The 22928-nt window shown below is 39.5% G+C and overlaps 1 protein-coding gene across 14 annotated transcripts in view; it reads right to left on the bottom strand.

The window, feature by feature from the left end:
• Nucleotides 1-527: 527 nt before the first annotated feature.
• MYBPC1 (myosin binding protein C1) overlaps nucleotides 528-22928 on the bottom strand; it is a 71065-nt gene continuing 48664 nt past the window's right edge. For 4 of the 14 annotated variants that reach the window (XM_042051102.1, XM_042051104.1, XM_042051103.1 and 1 more), the window contains 15 exons: nucleotides 22312-22416; nucleotides 21493-21681; nucleotides 20763-20897; nucleotides 20610-20690; nucleotides 17157-17225; nucleotides 15887-16054; nucleotides 15313-15401; nucleotides 13748-13943; nucleotides 11668-11807; nucleotides 9760-9919; nucleotides 8148-8284; nucleotides 7062-7248; nucleotides 4624-4682; nucleotides 3184-3190; nucleotides 528-1262 (listed from right to left, as the gene is read on the bottom strand). In XM_042051102.1, the coding sequence (XP_041907036.1) occupies nucleotides 1162-1262; nucleotides 3184-3190; nucleotides 4624-4682; nucleotides 7062-7248; nucleotides 8148-8284; nucleotides 9760-9919; nucleotides 11668-11807; nucleotides 13748-13943; nucleotides 15313-15401; nucleotides 15887-16054; nucleotides 17157-17225; nucleotides 20610-20690; nucleotides 20763-20897; nucleotides 21493-21681; nucleotides 22312-22416 (1823 nt within the window). In that variant the 3' untranslated portion in view covers nucleotides 528-1161. Of the gene's footprint in view, nucleotides 1263-3150; nucleotides 3191-4623; nucleotides 4683-7061; nucleotides 7249-8147; nucleotides 8285-9759; nucleotides 9920-11667; nucleotides 11808-13747; nucleotides 13944-15312; nucleotides 15402-15886; nucleotides 16055-17156; nucleotides 17226-20609; nucleotides 20691-20762; nucleotides 20898-21492; nucleotides 21682-22311; nucleotides 22417-22928 lie in introns of all 14 variants that reach the window. The other 10 variants (XM_042051107.1, XM_042051110.1, XM_042051111.1 and 7 more) reach the window with 7 other exon arrangements.

Genomic DNA, 22928 nt, shown 5'->3' with positions numbered 1-22928 from the left:
GAACTGACAACCTGGCCAAAATATGTGTGACCTTGTGTCTCACATGCTTCAGGGTTTGCTGGAGACTTAGGGACAATCACCCCCCCTCCTAAAGCACTTGGAGGTTAATGATGCTGGAGTTGGAGAGGAAATGCAGCCATTTTACCTTATCTCAGGCACTCCTGCCACACACAGTGAACCCACCAGTGCTATGTCTAAGTCCCTTTTTTGATGTGATACGTACAAGAGCTCCATAAATTGCTGGGGAAAGGGAATGGATCCAGAATGATGAAAGCCATTGTGGTTGGCATTTATAACCTTTAAAATATTGAAAACATGTAGCTAAAAATTTGCAAGTATCTATAGCATTTATCTTCACTCACACTCTGTGTCACGTATCTTAAAGTAAGCCCACTGGGTTAGGTAAGTGCTGATACTGTTTTCCACTCAATGTGGTGGGCACAAGTTCCTGCTTCATTGTAAATGGAAATAAAACAAGAAATGTGGTAAAATGAGACAGAAAACAAACAAAAAAACTAAACAAGAACTTAATAGATCTTAAACACTTCATGTTTATTGTACATGAAATGAAACAATTTCAGTTAAGTTGAGAGACCGCTGGGTTGGATTTAGGAAATCAAAACTTCTATAGGAAGATATGTTCAGCTTAAATGATCATTAATTACATATGCATTAGTTACATTATAGTAAAACCATATTCTGTTAAACAATTATCAGGTGAATAAGATATATTATCAGAGGTATGTATTCCAAGGATCTTATTGCACATCTACTGGCTAATCCATGTACTTCCAGTCTGAGAAAGATATGCTTTGTACCACCGAGTACAGACTCTGACTGCCTCCTTATGCTTGTTACACAGCTTCCCCTCTTTCCTCATTAAAAACCAGAACACGATATCAAACAGAAAATAAAGCCGAACATTACAAAACGCGTGTTGTCTTCAGTTCATTTCATTTCAACCTCAAAGCAATCCATGCGTATTCTTTCTTTTCAGTAAGAGCAGGTAGGGAAAACAAAAGGACAATTAAGAAAAGAAAAAAAGGAAAGAAGTCATAAAATGCCCCACCGCGCGTGTTTTTCTGTCATTGCAAGAACTAAAATGCTGTTATTCTGCTACCAGCTTCCAGTGCAGTGGGAGGAAACACTGTGGACGGACTCTCACTTCCCTTCAGTTTTGTCTCCCTGCACTTCACGCATATAGGAGTCAATGATATGCGGAGGCACTCCATCCATTAATAGTCTGAAGAACGAAAGCCCACCTACAAACAAGACAAGAAGGTAATCTTCAGGTTGAAGGGCCCTGGAGCAACAGCATTCTACCTTTATTTTCTGGCATAAGTGACAGGTTTTTGTCAGTCCCTATTACATACTTTGAGATGTGGTAAAATTCAACCCTGCTCAAAAGTCCAGCATGACACTTAACCATTACTTAATGGGTACTATATAGGCCTTTCCTGTCCTCTTGTGCAGGGTGAACTTTATTTCTAGCTTATCATATATTCAGTCATTTATTTCACCACATGCAATAGTTTATGATAAATTTCACTTCAAATAACTCTCCTGGCTTTCCATCAGGCTGGCTGGAGTATGGTCAGAGATGGAAGTCAGTGCAGGGGGAACAATGTAGAAAACACCTAACCGGGATGAGTTGTGGAAAACATGCAGAGATATACAATTTATTCTAATTTGGGGTCTTAAAATTGTATTTAGCAAAGTATTTACCATGTTGCTTGAAAATAACAAGTGGGATGACAGATGTGAAAGAATCATATGAAAAAAAGCCAGGATTTTAGATTTAGGTGCCATTAGTTTCCAGAGAGAGAGACAACGAAAGCCGAAACTTTCATCTGCTGGGGAAGTCTGAAGAAACATTTTGGATTTGCTTTTAAATTCACTTCAAAATTTCTCTTTTTGTTGGGCTTGTTCAGCCTGGAGAAGGGAAGGCTCCAGGGAGACCTTAGAGCACCTTCCAGTGCCTAAAGGGAACTTATAAGAGTGCTGGAGAGGGACTTTTTACAAGGGCCTGTTGTGATAGGACAAGGGGTGATGGCTTCAAACTGAAAATGCTGGGTTTAGGTTAGATACTAAGAAGACATTCTTTACTGTGAGGGTGGTGAGGCCCTGGCACAGGTTGCCCATACAGGTTGTGGATACCCCATGCCACTGAAATAAAAGCCATGGAAATTAAACACAAGTATTTCTGTTAATTTCATTGAAATCAAATGATATTTCGAAGAAACAGTGGGAAAACGATAAATATTTTGCTAAAAACTTTAGAATCTGCCCTTTCTCCAGACAAAGGGTGTAATTTGCTTTAAGAAAGCTATATACCATTACTATTCCCCTTACAAATCTGCATGAATATTGTGTTCTGCAAGTTGCAAACCACCCACTGATAGCTGCACTCACCTTCTGAGCTTTTTCTGGAACACACCAAAAGCTTTAAAGCAAAAGTACATTGCCAGGGTGAAGATAACACTCTGAATGCTTCAGCTAAATGCAATTGAGCTGATACTTACATACAACATTTAAGTCGAGTACAGATTTTTAAGAATTTGTAACCTTTATTAACACAAGGATTATTCAATTAAAATGCTATTAGTTACTAGTGATTATGAGACTGTGCTGTCTCATTTAACACCGTCATTGTGGCAGAACTGCTCGCTCCCAACCTTAGGTAGGTGCACAATACAGACAAAAAAAAAAAAAAAAAGCATGCTTTTTGGCATTCCTTCAGCTCATGGAGTGCAAGTTGTGCTATGAATCATTCACTTTTAAATGAAGTTAACTCTGGAATAAATATTTTGTTTATGTAGAGGCATATTCCTATAAAAAATAACTTGCTGTAAATACAAAATGCTCTTTTTATTACTTGCATTTTATTCGTGCTCATGAATCATGCCAGCTCATGCACTGTTAAATTCCATTGAAACATGCACCATTAGAAGATATGGGATGGACTACTAAGAATTACCATAACAAGCAATTATTAAATTCTGAATTTATATGCATTAAAACCATCATGCTGCTAATTTATCAAAACATTTTCATTAAGTGACATAATGAAAATCATGCCATACTAGGCAGACATTGTATGACTTATAAACAGACATAAGCTTCATATGCAAGAACCATATGAAAGCTTACCTTAGATGACAATATACATTCAAAAATCCTTACTGTGTAACTGAGGGAGAGAGAGAAAGAGAAGTAACAATTTAATTGCAAACACAAAAGTGGAGAGAAAATGTTGAGTGAAATTATTATTACAATTATGTCAAGATGATCATTTAATCCTTAGTCATGTAAAATATGTAGGAATAGAAGCACATGAAAAGTAAAAGGTAGGGATCCAGTTCCACTTCAAAATTATCATTAATATGTAAAAGCTAGATTAATAGGTACAAGTAACTAAAAACCTCTAATTAGTCTAAAGTATAGATTGGAACCAAATTATATTTATGATAAAAGTTTCCAAATGTAGCTTCAAAGAAGCTAACACATATATATATATAGTATTTTCCACCAGGGGAAAAAAAGGCACACACATAACACTGAAGCATATATATATATATATGTTGAAACTCTGTAAGGCAAAATAATCAAGTACAGACTAATTATATACCTGTGCACTACAGTATGTACTTTGTCATATATCCACATTTACATTACTTAAAGCATGCTATTTACTCTGTAGGAGCCCTTACCTTTAATTAAACATTTTGACTCTATAAAACACCCATATATATACACTTATCTATGAGTATGTCTATGAAAGCACTAAACTTTGTACCTATTGTAGCCTTCTAAGAAAAATAACCCAACACTTCAAAAGCTACAGAAACATTATCCAGTCTGATCTCCTAACATGTTCTAGGACTGAAATGGTTAAGTCTGGATGCATAATAATACTGCAGACCAGTTTCTGGGCATCACTGTCATTTTAAAACTGCACTGTTAATATTCTGATTCTGGGCAAGATTGCAAGGAAAAAGACATTTCTATAGAAAGAGTTAACTTTTCTGAACCCAAATGAACTTGAATGTAAAATAAGTTCTAGGGTAAATAAAGCAAATGAAGTAGAATTTTCTGCTTGTAAGTAATTGAATCAAGATTTCATTCTTAAAATCAGTAGGTTAAGTTCAGGCATTATCATTCTGAGCACTAATTTGTAACCAAAGACTGATCTGTTATGAAGAATGTCTTTTAAGTGCAGTAAATGACTTTATGATACTTCTGGTCTTTCAATAATTCTACAAACTAACTGAGAGCTGGGGTTTTTTTGGAAATGCATATTTGTTTCTCCTGGGAAGGTCTAAATGTTGTGGTCAAACATATTCACAGTCATTAAAGAAATTCTTTATAGATACATGTAGTTCTATGAAATATCTCTAAAACCTTAGTAATTCTGATATTAAATACCCATATGATTGGGTATTGTCTTGATTAATTTGGCCTTCTTTGCTCATGTGACATAGACAATGTATGCCATGAGACACTAGCTAGTTTAATCTAAAAAAGCAAAGAAATACACACTTTGCATGCAGAAAATGCGTTTGCATGTGGAAAGAGAGGATGGGAATGAAATGGAATGTCCAGAGGAGTAGGCGCATTATAAACCTGATTATCCCCCGCCAAGCTGAGTGGTTCTCCTGGGTTAATTACTCCATGATAGATCACTGCAGAATTAGAATATTTACAGTGGTATTTATTCACATTTGAAATTCTTCCCACTTGATCTTAACACCTTTTAAAAAAAATATTTCTTACACAGCAACTTTGCTATCACCAACCTATTATTAGAGTGATCACCAACCTTGATTTCACTTCTAAGATAAAGGTTCTCCAAAGTGGTTTTTTTCCATGATAAAAGAAGTACAGCACCTTATCTAATTTTTTTTTCCATCGACCTTGGTGAAGCTGATAAGGAATCAGTTCTTTACTGCTTGTAAGAGGAGATTTAGAGCCAAGTTTAGGGATCTACCTCAACAAACTCAAAAGACATAGATGGTATTTACTGTAGTGTGAAACATAACGAGATTCTGCATATGTTGTGATCTTTCAAGATAGATGAGAAAGAGTCATCTATTACATGACTTTTTACAAACACACACATTTATGAAAAAAAGCCACTCTATGTGCAATTTTACTGAGCAGGTTACATAACTTCCATTTTTAAGTTCACTCAGCAAAACTTAAAACTAAAGAACAAAATATTGTCTACCTGAAATAACATCACTACATGAAAAACCTCTTCTGAGGACAGCATAAGTTTTTATTATTTTAACTGTTGTGCTTATAAGTATCACTAAAATGTTTTCAGGAAACGAGCATTAAATTTAGCAACAACTAGCGGGTTAATTTTACACCTAAAATCATGTAAGGAAATGGCTAAAAATGTAGAAAATTGTAGCATTCTGATAGTATTCATAGCCAGAGTATTCCTAACTAGTCAGTTGTTCCAATATTATGCACACTCGGAAATCCTAGGCTTTTCAGACATTTTTGGGGCTGAGCATCTATGTGTGCACGATAAACTTAAGTTTTCCAATATGTCACAGATAGATGGCTAAAAGTAATTCTAGCCAACATAAGGAAACATAGCTTGGTATAATAAATACTATTGCATGGCATGGCATAAAGCTCTCTAGCATGACTTACTAGTAAGTCATACCTACTACCTGTAGTAATAGCACTGTAGCTTGTACATTTACCAGGCAGGCAGCAGGGCCTTGAGCCTGTTAGTCTTATTCAGACAACATTCAGCTGTATCTCATCATCTTACAAACCCAGACCTTGATAGTCACTTGCAGGAATAAAGCTGAAGGAGTTTAAAGCTATACACATGAAAACAAACACATACACACACACACACACACACACACACACACACACACACACACACACATACACAGGAATTCATTTCCAGTGAGTCTGAAATCCACAGGCCTCTGCTTTGCAACAGCATGAGGAGCAGTCATCTGGGGAGCCCTCCTAAATGAACAAACAGGCTGGGAAACTTAAGGGGATGATAAATCAACATCTAAGTCAATAGAAGAGAGACCTAAGATGGAATGATGTCTTTATACTCTGGCTGTTTAAGAGTAATTTGCTGTATTTGCCTAGAGCAAACCCTGAGCCTATCCTGGTTTGCTAAGCTTCAGCTGCTGTGTTCACTTAGCAACCTAACTTGACTTTTCAGCGCAAAGAAAAATAGACAAAGCAACCTTCTCAGGTGTAGAGGTCTTCTGTTAGGCTGTGAAATAGAAAGTTTGTGATTAAGGAAAGCAACCTTATTTCCAGGATGAGGACATCATCTTTTAAAGACAGTATCTCAAAAACAAAAAATAAAAACTAAGAAATACATGATGCATATTTTCATTACATTAGTTAAGTGTTCAGCTTAACATAGACCAAACATTTATTGAAATGTCTTCTTGCTGGCAAATTTGATCTGTGGGACAAGATACATCAGAAAATACAGAAAATGGAAACTGAAATACAAAATAAACACAATACAATCCATAAAAATTTTAAATGTGGTTTTCATTATAGACTAGCATGATGGAAGTAATATAATTAGAGCCATATTGATATGACCCAAATTCCCTCTAAATTCCTTAATTAGACACTTCCTATCAGCTGGCTTTAGTCAGCTTTCCTTACTTATAACCTCAGATTAATTTTTTGAGCAATACTTAGTTTATTTCACAGCTGAAACTAAGCCTTTGGTGGGAATTAGTCCAGATGAATATGAACCTATATTTTCCTAGGAAGTAATTTTCTGAAAAACATGAGATTATTCATTAGTAGTCCAATCCAAGTCCTGTTGCCATTCATGGTATCCCAGTTAATTCTAAACTACCTGAAATTCATAACATTTATCCATTAATGAAAACAAAACAAAAGGAAGCAACCAATTTTATTTTGTTCTAAGAGAGATTTGGATTTAATTCCAGAAAGCTGAACTCCCTTTTGCACTTGCCTTCCATCTTTTCAACTCCAATGTAGGCGGTGCTCAGGCAAACAGGGTGTTTGCAATGTTTTAAAGCCCTTACCTCTTACTTCCAGTTTGCACTCCACTTCTGCCTCTCCCAGTTCATTGACTGCTCGGCAGGAGTAAGTGCCTCCATCATAGGGGCTGGGTTTGCGGATCTCCAAGGTACAGACACCTTGGTTGCTGAACATTCGGTACCTTGGGTCGTTCATTATAAGCACTTTGTTTTTCATCCAGGTTATTTTGGGCTGTGGTAAAAACAAACAAACAAACACAGACAAAAAAAACCAAAAGAAAGCCCAATGCACAAACCTGTGAACTGAAATACTTTATCTCTTTTTTTGTGGTGTTCAGTTAAAGCTGAGCAATCCAGAAATGATAGAAAATAGATGAGGTAGTGATAGAAAAGAAACTGTAGCTCTTAACAAGATAAGCATTGCCTGCATCATGCATCTGTTTTCTAGCACTTCTTTTTATCAGTGCAGCTCTTATCACCTAATTAAAGTCATAAGTACAAGCCTGTTAGCAATACAAGGACCGTGTAATGATAGCAAACATCTGATCATTAGCTTTTGACATCCAATTACTCTAAGTCAATAAGAAAATCATCTTTTTCCACAGTAATTTGCACAGCGAGAAACTGCGAAGGTGAAGGGTGAGCAGCACTCTGGATTTCTCATTTTACTAGGCCAGATCAGTTTCTCACAACAGAAAAAAAGATCTCAAAAAGACACAATTCAAAAGAAACCACAAAACTTATCATGCAGTGGGTCTGAGAAGCAATGTGGCACCCCGAGCATTCCTGCAATGTGCTTACTTAGAGAAAAATAAGCTTTTTATAGAATAATTATGGCCTTATTTTAGTAACAACTTTTACTGATACATTAACTGTACAGCTCAGTGAGGGCGCCAATTAAAGCCCAGCCTTCTCCTGAGGTTCTGCCCCTTCACTGAGTTATCTGTGCATTAACTATTATAGTACCTATAGCACAGGTAAGCAGGTCCCTTCTTTTTGTATTCTTTAGAACCCACACCAGTATGTCTGCCTTCAGCCTGGCTCAGGAGTTAAATGTAGAAGTTACTGTCAGGTTACTGTCAGGTTAAACTCTCTCGTGTCTCAAGCGATGCTGTCAGAGCTGTGCAGTACCTTGGGGTTGCCCCGGACGCTGCAGTTCAGGGTGGCATTGTAACCAGCTACAGCAAACGTGTTCACCAGGGGCTGAGTGAACAGTGGTCGCTCGCTGAAGTCGAAGTCATCATAAACTGGGTATTTGTAGACTTTACCTGTGAAATGAAAATCAAACATTTATAAAATCAGTGTTTGTTGGCACGTAGCTAAACATCCAAGTGTATTAAATGGCTGCAGAGAGTTAGTCCTGATTTGCACTGCTTTATGTACCAGTGTGACTCCGGTAATTGCACTTGTAGGGGAGGCTGGAGGTGGGTCTGCACAGTGACTGTAGCCCTTGGTCATGCTATGGCATTGATGTCTGAGAGCTTCCCTTTGTTTCTGTGCAGGTGGTACACTAAACAATACGTATTTATTCCATGTCTGTGTCTGCATGCCTTGCATACTATAGAGCAGGATGGATCCTAACCTGTGTGCTGCAGGATGCCTGTCTTTGGCAAGCCTTCTTCACTCTGGTGGCAATTATTTTTCACAGTTTGTTCTGATTACAAACTGTCTCTGTATCTGAAAATCCATTTTTTCTTTCTGCTTCAAACGGTGCGCTGACAATAGAGATACCTGAATGGATGCAGTTTCTGAACAAGGAAAGCATGGTAGTAAAATGTAATGGGACAGTTTATGCCCACTTTGCAGTGGAGATTACCACCAATAAATCCTCTTCAGCCACACAGTCAGCTGGCACTTAAAATGGTTGGACAAACAGACATCTATTCCTGTGCACAGGTGTCATTAAACAGCTTTGCTTCACTGAAAGCTGATTCAAGCTCTCATGCTGACTTCAGTGCAGTTTAGGCCTAATACTTCTCTCATGAGAAGGGCAAGTAAGCAGTGCTGAAAAAGAATTCCTGTAGCCATTCTGTTGTTCATTACTCCATTTCTAAAAGAGACCTTCTAAAAGACCTTCAGTCTTTCAGCCCGCCTACGTGGGCTGGACAGGTTGTCTGTCCTCTGCATCATGGCAGTCATGTATTCCTTCCTTTCAGACAAACTGCTTTGATTTGCTTCCTGTAAGCTATTTGCTTTTAGAATTTCCTTTCCACAGGAAAGTTGTTTTTTTTTTTTTTAAATTTTGCTGTGCCATTTCAAACTGACAACTTCTGAAATGTCAGGATTTTTGACTGCAGAATCAGAATTTGCCCAACCCCACCCTCAAGAGATGTGAAGCAGGGGTTATGTTCTTCTGTTGCATCCTGCCTGAAATGGAGGGAGCGCCTGCACAGCTGATGCCAAGTCTCCAGTGGAGGGCAGTGACCCACTGCTTCTAACAGAGCAGCTGCTTTACTTGTCTTCCAGCTCTTGCCAACTCATATCTGCCGGTGCTGACGTGAGTCTGAGATCCAAGACCATAGAAAATGTCAAAACATGGGAAAATGTCCAACTCCTGATTAAAAACAATGACTATGAACTATGTGGACAAACCATGAAGTCTGAATAGAATGCCCCTCTGTTAGTTGTACCTGGCCTCGGGGCTGGGAGTGCCTCTGAATGCTTTAGAATGTCTTTACCTTTAGTCACCTTCCAGCCTCTGAGCACCCCTTAGCCTTTGACAAAGAACGGGTAATTAACTAACCATCCTTTGCAATCAGAGCGCTCTCTTTGGTCATGGTTGCATCCTCGCTGAGGCCACACATGTTTTCAGCGAAGATCCTGAAGTAGTACTCATTGCCTATGACCAGCTCGTTGATGGTGGCACTGGTGCGGTGGTAGTGCTCGATCACGGTGAACCACTCCTGAAAGGCAGAGACACAGAGGGTGAGCTCCCCCCCAGCACCCTGCGCCTCCCAGACGTTCACTGGAAGAGTCATCAAGCTTCTGAGAGTAGGTTCTTCTCTGAAGAGAATATAGCTAACAATAATTAGTGAAATGAGCGATAATGGAAATACGGCAGAGTTCACTGCTGAGCAGTGAAGGCCGAATGGAAAGTGAACCCTACGAGTTGTTACACTGGCAGCCAGGAGGGTTCATTTTAGGAAATCCAGTATTACAAAGGTTATGTTGTGCCAGCAAGGCAGGCTCCGCTCGCTCATTCCTAATCCACGCTGCTGACAGAGAAAGTACAGTTGCAGATAGGAAAACTGCATTCCTGTGGGGAAGGCAATAGCATGTGCTGTTCTGCAGCATTATGCACTCACAAGAGGCCGCTGCACTAATCTGCCCTCTCTATCACAGGCTGAGTGTTCATGAGAAATGTAGTTCTGTGCTGGTGGTCCTCTGATATCTAAAGGCTGAGATGGGGAAGTGGGTTTTTGTGCTTTGGTCTTGCAGCAGTAACAGGACCTGTGAATTCTGTCCCATTACACAATACCTAAACAACGGTAGGAGATGAAAGAGGCTAATGCTAAAAATGCAATTACTATGAAGTGCAATATGACCACAGCAATGTTTTTGCTTTCCTTTGCTCTGCCCTACATAGTTTTCTTGCTTTTCTAAAGATGAACTTGTGCTGAGTTCCCTGTACCACAGTTTGCATTAATGTTTGGTCAACTTTAAGAGCCAGAGTTCCTTTGGGAAAACAGTTTTTTGCAGAAGACCAGCAGTGCCAGAATTGCAAAATGTACCAGCACAGATGCTGTGAGGAAAGTGACCCGAATGATCCATGTCACACTGGACCCTGGATACTACTGCTGTTGTTACTTTCTCCTTATCACAGTAATTTAGAGGGGCCATTGTTCTGGTCACGGTACCAGAGACAGTATCTTCTTACAGTCTCAAGAGAGGGGAGAGAGAAGGAGAAAAAAAAAAAAAAAAAAAAGAAAAGGATGCAAAGGGAAATAGTGGCACGGGAAGGGAAGAATGAGTTGTTCAGACCATGAAGGAGACCAGCATATTAATGTGAGGGGCAGAAGGGGACAGCAAAAGATTCTCTTGGATAAGGCAACTCCCAAAATATTGGCCTAGATGTCCAGTGTTTAAATTTGCAGTAAATGTTAAATCTAAGAATCCAACTACTGTCTTTTAAGAATGTGTAAAATTTTTGTTAGTTTAATAAAAATAATAAACATTTCTGTATTGCATTTTTCATCTGCGAATCTCAGAGCAGTTTAGGAGTGATGTATGTGCTGTTTTGCCATGGGTACTAAGGAGTGGCAGTGACTTACATAATGTAACATTGCAGGTTTGAAAACAGCAGCAATGGTATACTTTTGTTCTAGTAGCAGCCTACTGAATTCAGAATTAATATTTTGGTGTTTTATTTTCTCTACTGAGGCAAAGGAAAAATGCAGAATTACTTCTCTCAAGTCCACCTCTCCTTTCCTTTTTTTAGTCCTCCTCTTTGGCATAATTTGAAAATATTTCCATTTCTAGGCTTTAGTTATAGTGAACAAGAGATTTTTAGAGTTTTTAGAGATGCTTTTAGAGATTTTTTGAATGCTGATAAATCAGTGCTTTGTCCACCTGTCATTTTAAGCATGTAATGCTTTTTGTTTTTAAAAGGGAGAATTCCCATCCCGCTTTTCAACATCTCCTTATTACTTACCATACTCTTTTTATCTGCTTTTTGAATAGTGTACCCAGTAATGGCAGCATTGCCATCATCTTTTGGTGGTTTCCATGATAAATTTACATTTTCTCCCCAGACATCCTCGATAGTTACAACCTCTGGCGGGCCTGGGCGATCTGTAACAAAAATATGACAGCTGACATATTCTACTGTTTGCTTTCCCTATCTCTTTCCCACACACATCTTCCAATTAGTTTGATTTCTCTCTCTTTCTTACAAAAAAACATCATCAAAAGAAAGATGTGGTTGCAAAATAAAACTTTCCAAAGTGAAGGCATGTCAGAATTAAAATAAATTCAATAGTTAAAGTTGTGCTGCCAGTGTTGCCTGTTATGTAAAGAAATAGATGGCAAAGCCAAAAAGTAAATGTGTTTTCTTGTCTGTCTTTCCTACCTTTCTGTCCTTTCAGCATTTAGGATTTCTTCTTGTCATAGGTTAGCAAGCTGAGTCTCGGAAGTGATGTCCGTGCCAAGGGGTGCTTACAGCTTCTCCCCCCCCCCCCCCCATGACCTATCAGCTGGCCAGTTTGAATATGGACAATTCTTTAAGCCACTTAAAGTTGTGATCACCTCTGTGATCCACACTTAAGAATAGACAAACTCCCCCCCAAGCTCTCTCTCGTTTCTGGTGCTGGGACAGGTGGCTGCGGGGCCCGAGCGGGGCCCACTGGGCCCAGCCCAGGCCCTGCTTGGGCCAGGCCCTGCTGAGGCCACGGCTCCAGGATGACCCCCCCAGCAGGGCTGTGGGCAGCCAGAGCGGCTCGGAACCCCCCCTCAACCCCCTCCACTGTGGCCAAGATTTCAGCAAAGCGGCACCGCTGTCCGGCAGAGGTCGGGTGACCAACAGCGATAAGCCACACAGCTGCAAGGCCGAGGTGAGATTAACCCTTTTATTGCTGTGAAGAGCTGAAAACCTGAGGGAAGAGAAAGAGGAGATGCTTAAAGCTGAAATTCTGTTGTGAAGCTATGATATATCAGAGTATCCCGTTGTAATTTCATGAAGATATGGGGGGTGGAGTGTTCAACTCGTAAGCAAAAGCACCTGCACTGAGATAGGCAGATGCAGAAGCAGCTGTAATTTCATGAGAAGTTTGAACAGGGAGAGATGGAAACGATGAGGACTTTTGCTCCAAATGGGAAAGGAGAAACCTCAGTTCCTAGAGATGCTCCCAGCGATAGTCCTAACGATGAAGATGATGAAGACCCTTTGCTCCCAAGGAAGGAGAAGGGCCTCTGTTTTTGTTTCTGAATGGCTCAACCTTAAAATTGTACCCCAAAAACTTCAAGAGTGGACCCTTGAAAGCAGTTTCGGGAAAAGCTGCAAGTCGGGGTAAGGGACTCACATGCGAGCAGAGAGACTCCTCTTCCTAAATGGACTGAACAATATTTGGAGTGGGCGGCTGTCTCGTTGTGATAATGTTTTCATAGCACGAGCAAGAAGAGACTTCTCTTTCTAAATGGACTGAACAAGGTTATTATGGAAGTGCTAAACAGACTGAACATCTTAAGGGTTGTCTTTTTACATTGTCAGCGGGAGAAGGGAGGAAGGTGGGGGGAGGAGGAAAGTTCTGAAGGTATGGTATAATTTTTTTCCCCTCTTTTAGGTCTGTTAATAAACTTCTTTATATTCTTTCAAGTTTGGTGCCTGCTTTGCATTTCTCCTAATTCTTATCTCACAGAAGATAAGCAGTAATGAGTATTTTGGGCCAAACCACTACACTAAATTGGTGTTTCTGCCCAGTTACGAACCGAACCCGCTACATTCTACACTGCACTTGTGACAAACTTACTATGAATTTGCAGCCATTTCTGTCTATGGGAACAGGAAAAATCTTGCATCCTGGATGGACAAGACCATGAGGGGCATAACAGTGAAAAAAAGAGACTGACACATTCCAACAATGCTATTGTGTGTGGAGCTTTCCCTAGAGGCCACAAATCTCCAGCCAAGTAATTGGATGTGGAGAGTTATCACTGTCAAGAAAGATGATCCTTGGGATTCCTGTTTTCCTGTAGCCTGGGAATGGCTGGATTTCTTTCTGTTTCTTCAAACATACCAACGATCTGAATATCTATTGTAGCTTTGTCCACCAAGTTCTCCACCTCCACTTTCATGTCGTACTCCCCGGAGTGCCCCCGTTCTGCCTTTCGGATGAAGATGATGGTGTCGTTCTCCGTGTTGCGGATGTTGATTTCATTCTTGTCGATTGGAGAACCGTTCTTCTCCCACGATACTTTTGCTCTTGGTTTTCCCTGCAAGGAGCCAGGAAAGAATTTTTATATGATTTTTTTTTTTTTTTTGGAGAGAAAAGGGAAGAGAAGAAAACAAGTTTATTTCCCATTTTTCCCAAACAGGAAATAAAAACTGTCCTGAAAGAAACAGAATTCTTTTTAAAATTATACACCATTTAGAGATACAATCATGCCAACTCACCTAAAATATAACTTTCTTTCTTTTTTTTTCTTTTACCCAAGAGACTGAAAATATTTGCAATTTCTGGCTATTTTGGATAATTATCTTTCTGGCTAAATTTGACAAATAATTTCCAGTTTTTGAAAGAAAAGGGAGAAAAAAATAACCCACAGAAAATACAGAACAAAGTATTTCACCCTCTGGAAATGCTTACATTCTCTACACTACCACTGAAAGAGGAAAGTAATAGACTAAACCTCCAGGGGTCTTCAACTCTCTTCTTTCATTGCAAAGGAAGTTGTAATAGCTGTTAGGAAGGCTGGATTGATCTCTTTTGTGTGCCATTTTTTGTGTGTCTAAGTGCCCAATATAGGTACTTAAAGTAGAGTGAATTTCACCTGCTTTGCCATGGGATTTTCCTTCCACAGGCAAACAGTTTGCAGGTGCTGTCTGAAAAGGGTAATCTCACACCATTTTGAACACCTTATCTTAGAGAATAACCATAGACTATTCCTTTAATTTCTCAAGAGAATTATATCTTGCAGCATATTGCTGATTAAGCTTTTATGAGGCTTTTAACAGCCTCTGTGAAACTGAGTTATGCCAACCCAGTATCTTTAAATGTGCAGACATGAAATAGAAATGAATTCTTCCATGATTCTTGTATTCACAAGAAGGACTCTGCAAGGAGAAAGGCTGTTGCTGTTTAAAAGATATGGGAATGAAGGTTAACATGATGCTGTGGGAAAGCATGCTATGTATTTAGAAATACTCACATTACAATTGTGATCTCAAGGATTGAATAGTTGCAGTGTGCCCACTCTTCCTCTCTCATGATGAGGAAATTATTAAATGCAACCATTCCATTCTTGATAACCATATTTAACTGCTTCCAGTGCAACCCCTTTGCATTGTGCTAGCAATTATCTCACATGCAATGTCTCCTGTGAAGAACTGTAAGTGTCCTTTGGATGACAGGTGACCAATCAGTATGAGTGAGTTACCCAATTCATTACTTGGCTGAACATTGTTTGACACATCAAATCAAAAACTTTCAAGCAGCTCTGTACTTCAGAGTGCTTCCACATCTGCTTAAGTTAGCTCACTGGCCAAAGTTACAGAGAAAGGAGTCAAAAAGCAGCAGTATCCAAAAAAAAAGGCGGAAAAAAAAGCAAAGAGAAATTTTCTGTCAGTGTTTTTAGTCCTTACCTGGAAAGGAATAACAAGATTCACAGTTTCTCCAACTCTTCGAGTATAGGTTTGTTTTAAGTGTCTTGGTAGACGAATCTTTGGAGGTTCTGGACAAAACAAAAGCTTGTGTTAAGCACTTCTTTTCTTTTCTAATTGAAGCAGCACTGTTGTGCATCAATATAAAAAGATGACAATGTGGTCTACAATTCCCAGAAGTGACAAACGAGTGAGGTGTCTTAAATTTCTTGGTCTCCCAGCATTATATTCAGGACACCATCAGCTTTTATAACACCAAATGTTACGATGGTAGGAATAGGTGGGAAGCTTAGTGCAACTTAAAAACAGCACCATCAACTTCAAGTTCTGCAGAAAAAAAAAGCCCTGAAAAACTGAAAAATAAAGGCTCAGAAATGAACTAAATAAAAAAAAATTATGCATTTTTTAGAGATGGTTTCATGATTTCTTGCCACCACATAATGGCTTCGTAAGGCCATATCATCAGTTACCAATAACAACTATTAGCCTTAAAAAAGCAGGTATCAGTATGGAAGAAGAGTGTATTTGTGGGTAAGTGTAGGCAGGAGGATCTTACCTATCACTTCCTTGACTAAAATAGGCTGTGGGTAGTACTTGGGCTCACTTTCACCAGCAGCATTCACAGCTTTTACTCTCACAAGGATTTTCGAGCCAGTTGGAAGGCCACTGATGGTAAACTTCGTTTTGTCTGTCAGCTCTGGGTTAGCCACGATCCATTCATCAGCTGATTTAGGGAAATCAGGGGAGGAGGACAGATCCAAAGAATAGCCAGTTATTAATACATCCACATCATGGATGAAGAAAATTACAGAACAGTAATAGATTCATTAGATTCTAATGAATAATTCTGTTTTGTTTTTCTTATTATGCTGTAACACAATATAGATTCACTTTCATATGTGGGAAAAATGTTTCAAACCCTGAGGGGTTTTTGTTGATTACATATTTGTATATTCATATATTTATATGCCTTTATATAGTGATACAAATGCTATTAGAATATGTCTGTAATTTAAGTGTACCAGAGAGAAAACTCGTTAGATTTTATAATTCAGCTAGAATAAAACAAGGGGCACAAATAATCTATTTCCAAAAGCAGTCATCATTGCTTTAACAGCTTCCTTGGAGAGAAATGGGTTTTGCAGTTAATTTCAACCAGTGCTGTGTACCCTTGAAAGTATAACTGAGGAATAAGAGAAACACAGAACATTTACACATTGCAATGAAATGCCACCTCTCCTCATGCCTTTAAAAAAGGAAGGCTGTGTCAGAATTATTCACATAATTACAGCATTCTCAGATTTTCAGTTCTATCCCAGGCAGTCACATGAAATTCATAGAGAGATCATAAGGGTACAGTCTTTCAGAACAGCTTCAGTTACAAACCATACTTTGTAATCCTCCCTGTCCTCCCAGCACAGTGCCCTAACTGCTGGCACCTGGGCACTGGAGCCGGATTTAGGAACTAGCAAGTCAGGATCGATACTTTCCACTTCATGTAAAGATAGCCCTATAAAATGGGCACAGAAGACAAGAGAACTCTTATAAACTGGAGAGCCCTGCAGATGTAGAGCATAGTGCTGTGGTACATTTTCATAACTGAGTGTCTTGCTTTTAGGAATTAAGTTTTCCTTCAAGCTTCTAGCAGAAAAGGATTTCAATCAATGACTGTTTCCCAAGAACCTCCCCCTCCCCTTACACCTATATTACAGAAAATTCCATAGACTGCTGCCCTTAGAATTCACTGTCAGGAATTTATCTTTACTTTTATGAAGAGAGTTTTTCTTTCATTAAAGAAGACTTATATCCCTTGTGGAATACTGTACCTTCCAGGTTAAAAGGTGGCTCCCCCAATTCCTCAGACAGATCTGTCGATATACCTTGAGAGAATCCATCTTTAAAATTAATCAGAGACACCCACTTTCACACAGATGGAGCATTTTGTCAGTGGTTAGCAATTTCTGTTAGTAAGTATGCAAAGATAGATGCTGGGCTTTAGAGATTTAGAGAACCCATATTTAGGGATACTGCAGGGAGAGAAGAGATGGAAAGAGGGCATCTAGATCACAGAACAGTTATGTGTGATGCCCACAGGAAAGCTAAAGGATGAAAGAAGAGGAGGATATAAAGTTGTATGAGTTTCTTGGGCCTGAGCATAGCCCCAGAAATATGAAAAGAGACAAAAGGAACACTTGGAAGAGAGAAATGAAACAAAATGATGATGAGAGAAAGTGTAGAAGGAGAAGAAAACACATCATAGAAGAGATAAGAAATTCAGAGATAAATTCTGAGTAAGAGAGACAGAAAAAAAGAGGTCTTGGAATAAAACTTGAAAGAAACAGAGGAAGAGAACACATTTAGCTAAAGGTAACATAGATAGAAGATTAAAGAAGACCAAACCCATGGATGATGACAGATATGATATAAACCCTAAGGCTTTATTTCCTGGACAAAGTTATCTCTGCCCTGGATATCCTGTAATCCTGGAGCTGGCTATTTTTGGGATAATAAAAATACTCTTCTAGTATCTGTGCATGGTCCTGGATGAGTATGGTGGGAAAGATCTCAGCCAACAGAAACTCTGCAATGTGCTTATTTACTAGCTATGAAAACAGATCATCTGCAGGTACAACAGCCTCTACAAGCAGATAAACATATTCTCATGGATATTATCATGGGGAGCACTCAGGCCATGCTCCCCAGGCTGCCCCCAAAATACCACACAAGAACCAGTCAGCAGCACACTTTACTAGTGACTGACTTCTCCAGGGTCAACAGGATTCGGTCTACTCCACATCACCACAGCAAGAGGGCCAAAGCTGGATGTTGTAAACTAGGCCTGGGAATTTCTCTCTCTCTGTGTATATATATATATGTGTATTCTATATTCTTGCTATTCACACTGTGCAGTGCTGGATCAGGATACTTATGATGAGACTCCAGTTCAGTAACATGCACAGAGAGCTGTCAAAAGTGGTACACAGTTAAGGAGTCCAAGAATCCATCATGTTGATCAAGTTCTGAGGTGCAGACTAGAGGGAAATACCAGTTTTGCAAAGCCAAACCAATGTTTATGATACATTATTCTTCTAAATTATCTTTCTATATATTTTTTTGTCTTCCTATTTTCAGCCTGTGATTTCTCCTAATGATAGCTGTGTTAAGGAAGACTCTAAAAAGCCCTCATTAAAGCTACTTCAGTGACAATGAAAGAATGGAGAATGTAATGAGAAATGAGTTTACAAACAGATAACTAAGAGAAAAAAGCAGCAGAATGGAGACAGTCATGAAAAGTATCTTGAAATTAAAAAGAGTTATTAAACATTACAGAAAAAATTAGTTTGAGGCAGAACAGGCAGAAAGGGCTGAGAAAAAGAGGCACTAAGATATTGCAAAAAAGGAAATAAACAGCTGAACAGAGAGAAAAAGATGAATAATCCAATAACATGATTTTTAAAATTGGTATTTTAAAATTGGCATTTTAAAATTCGTATTTCCTACTTCTCTTGCTTCTTCCTAGGCATTTTCATTACATATATACATAATGTCAATTGTGTATATATAGATGTATATTCATATATGAGGCATATATAGATATACATATACATAAACACTCAAAACTGTGTAAAATACATTGTACCCATTGTATTTTAACTGAGGTGAGTAACAGTAAAATGACAGACTTGGCTGCCATTTTGTAGTATCTTCATGAGTTTAAAACCTATCTGGAAAAAAAAGTAAAGAATTTGTTCCATTCAACAGGTATACAATGTTATTCTGTCTAACAGCCCTTTAAAGACAGATTTGGAAGATTCCTCTGAAAGCCATAGTTTGAATTAACATATTTCTCATCCTCTCTTACTGCCTAATTTGGACATTACATACTGTAATGTCAAGCACTTTTAACTTTTCCCTGCCATTCTACCAATGCTAAACAAAGCATAATAACAGCATCCACTCCTCCCATTGACAGTCCCCTTTACATTCCCCTACATCCGGCCTGTGCAGTGGAAACAATAGAAGAACACTGTATCTTGAGGGAAGACTGCACGCTTACTCGTTCTGAGCTGTTCCCGCAGCTCCCTCCCAACATACAAGGAAAACCCTTCCTACCATTCCAGCTGTGTCTGCCTTCAGGTACTCTTCTCCAGGTCTCTGAGCTTCTTGCAGTCCTGCTCCTTAAAGATATTCCTCTCAATACTACAAGATGCTGAGTGCTCCTGAGAAAAGCCAGTGGTTCTTCTTCACGCCCTCTCCCACTCGCCTGAGAGAGAGCTGAGTGTACTCATCCTGTGGCACCTGACCACATTTATGACCTACTGTTTTCCTGGGTTGTCTGAATCTGAAATGTGACAGCATGAATGACAGGTTCTGTCCTCTACCTTTTGTCTCCAGGCTATGGACTGTGTTCATGAAAAGCTTTCATTGAAATAAATGCCTTCATGGAAAAAAGGTGGTTGACCCATTGCTTGGTTTACAGCACAGTTAAGAGCAACAGCAGTGGAGCTGAAGATAACTGTGTCCCCTTCATCCACATCCACCACATTGCTGCAGTTGATGCTGTTGGTCCACAGAGGCTGGGTATTGCACATACCACTCCAGGCTATTTGATACTTACCCAGGTGCTGGTGGATTTTACTTTTTGAAAATAGTCTTCATTTGATGCCAGTTCAGAAGAAAGTCTGCTGGAAAATACTAAGTTTCTGCTGCTTGATCACCAAGGACTCTTAGTTGTAAAATGTAAGTTATATTTCCCTGTTCCTTCTTACTTTACTCTCAAAAGCTTATTCAGTCTCTTATATCTTTATCTTCCTCCTTCAGATCTTAAATATTTTTATCTTAGATGGACATAGTTAAAGGTCCCCATAACTGCACTGAAATGTTGGAGAAATTAAATATCTAGACACAGACTTTGCATGCCTAGATGACACCTACAGGATCTATTGGAGAGGCTGTTCTCAGTGTGGGCAGGCAGCACTTGAAGTAGCCAGTTAGTAATACATCAACATAGGGATTACCACACTGAGGACCTCCTGTCCCTAAAACCCAGCCAACCTGAACATATTTCGGGCCACACTTGTAGCCATTCATTATTTCCTACACCTTCATCCAACAATGAGCTCCTTACTGCCCTGACTCTCATTTAGCATCTAAAAGAGGATAGTTATTAACGTGGTACTTGGTATACTACAACAGATTATATGGCTTTTGATTTGGATTTCAAATCAAGTGTAAGAGATGTTGAACTACAGTCAGTGGATGGCATCTGGAATACAAACCAAAGGGAGCCTGCACAAAACCCTGCTGCTTGAGGTTTTCTGCCTGATTAGTCTCTGCCTGACAGCCAGAGCACCTGATACCTGTAGAGAAAAAATGGAGAAAGTCTCACCCACTTTCACTGTGAGTAAGGTACCCCGGGTGTTCTCACTTACTTCCTTCAAAGCAGTACTCCACCACGTAGCCGTCCAACCCTGCTGCCCCGATCTGGTCTGGTGGCCTCCACTTCATTGTCACCGTGGTGTCGGTCACGGTGTCCACTGCCAGCAGAGTTGGGGGACTGGTAACAGCTGAAGCAAGCAGGGAGAAGGAAGAAAACTGTGTTAAAATCAAAGCTTTAGTTTAGTGTCACAGGTGACGGGCTATCCTGCCTACCAGGATGATTTCCAATCATCCCTGGCACGTCTTTTCTAATCAGGACCACACTAGGAGAAGCAGCTACCTCATCCCATATCTGCTCACAGCCTGACCGAGAGATAAATTCCTCCTGCTGAGGACAGGGAAGGACAAACAGCTGGAGAAGGTAGAGCAGAGAAGTTGGGAGCAGTGTATTCTAGCACAGCAGGTGTTTTCTGGCAAGAAGGGAGCATGCTGGAGCTGTAACAGCCACCTCCTTTCTCCTCCTCTGTATTCTGGGGGTGCTGCTGAGCAAGGTGGGAACTTTTGCTGTCTACAGAACAAGACCCAGGGACTTGTGGCTGTCACAATAGTTTGAAAATCTGTTTCTTTATGTGAAAAGGCCACTGAATTATCCTGTCACAATGTGAATGACAAAGCCTTCTAGCTGTCACACTAATATAGAAATTGTATAATTAGATTACTATAATAACATATTAATGGTTATTTTCTAAATGCATACCTATCTCTGTGCTCTTGGCTACTTACCTAAAGGAACAAAGGACTTGGAAGGCATACTTGGCTTGGACATGCCTATGGCATTGACAGCGAACACACGGACCTCATAAGCAACACCTTCAATCATTTTCTTTGGCTCAAAAGTTGTTTCTTTACACAGTTCAAAATTCAGCCTCATCCACCTGGAGCTTTGTTTCTTTTTCCTCTCAATGAAATATCCTTTAGACCAGAAAAGATTTTCTTATCATAAGTGATGGCATAATGGTCAGTAATAAAGGGTCTATTTTTTGACTGCCTAATGACCTTTTTTTTATCTCAATATCCTCTTCTAGCTTCAGAGTGATTTAGGGATCATTTTCCCTATTGCAATCTATTATATAGTCACCTATTTTGCTTTCATGGCCATATACGAGCTTTTTTTGGACTTAGAAGTCTTCTGTGTTTAGTTCAGGGTGAAAAGGGCCTGGTTCTACTGACCTCTGGGCCCCTCTGACCTTCTGCTTGGTTCTGTGTATTAAAAGATATTCCAATTTACTCGGTAAATTGTTTCTGAAATTCCTTCTAACATTCAAAGAGGCTAATAACAGTTCAAAGTCTGGTTTTATAAGAGGTTGTCTTTCGAGTAGGGGGATTGATACTGTGACAACATACAAAATGACAAATCTCAAAGCATTAGAAAAACAGGTATCTGATAAAGTCAAAGAGTAGGTAGAACATTCTAGCAACTGGATGCTCCCTGTGCAAATCTCCAGAGCCTGAGCTAAACTCTAATCCTGTTGCATCCACTCTTTAGGGTTTGCTTCTTTTGTCTATATTAGAGAGTCACCACCAAAAAAAAAAAAAAAGTACCTAAAATGGGTGATCCACCGTCATTTGCTGGAGGTTCCCAGGTCATAATACACCAGTCTTCACCTACCTCAGTCACATTTGGTGCCTGAGGAGGATCAGGGACATCTGTTGTAAACAAAATAAATATTATTTAAAAAAAAAAAATCTTTCTTCTTTTTGCATAGGTTGAAATTAAAAATGTCAAATAAGAAACAAATCTGAATCATTTTTGAGGTGAAACAGGAATTCCTAATGAGGAGAGAGAGAGAGAGATAGAAAGTTAGTGGATCCTGGCTGGTGGTTAGAGGTGGATGGATGCCAAGGTCTTCAGCATGGTCAAGCCACTTGAGAGGCACTCAAGGGCATGTGCTAAGGCAGAGCCCACAGCCACAGGGAAAGGGGGGAACCAGTGATGCCTTAGGTTTTAACTTTCATATTTTTCAAATCCTGGGCTGCCTAGTGTGTAACTCTGAAGTTCCTTGTAGCCTGTTAATTTCTGCTCTCTCGTGCTAGGTAGACATAACAAAGCCTCTCCGGGCCTGCTCTCCAAGAACACCCAGACCATCCCAGGCCCAAAAAGTATAAACCAAAAGCTTCTAAAGGGGGGGCAAGCTTGGGGAAATTACATCATTAACTGA

The sequence above is a fragment of the Corvus kubaryi genome, unplaced genomic scaffold (assembly GCF_017639235.1).
Source record: "Corvus kubaryi isolate FWS band 111438036 unplaced genomic scaffold, C.kubaryi_AGA036_p1.0 74, whole genome shotgun sequence".
In the NCBI taxonomy this organism is placed as follows: domain Eukaryota; kingdom Metazoa; phylum Chordata; class Aves; order Passeriformes; family Corvidae; genus Corvus; species Corvus kubaryi.
Note: the sequence above shows the minus strand (reverse complement) of the source record. Positions and strands in the feature narration are given on the sequence as shown.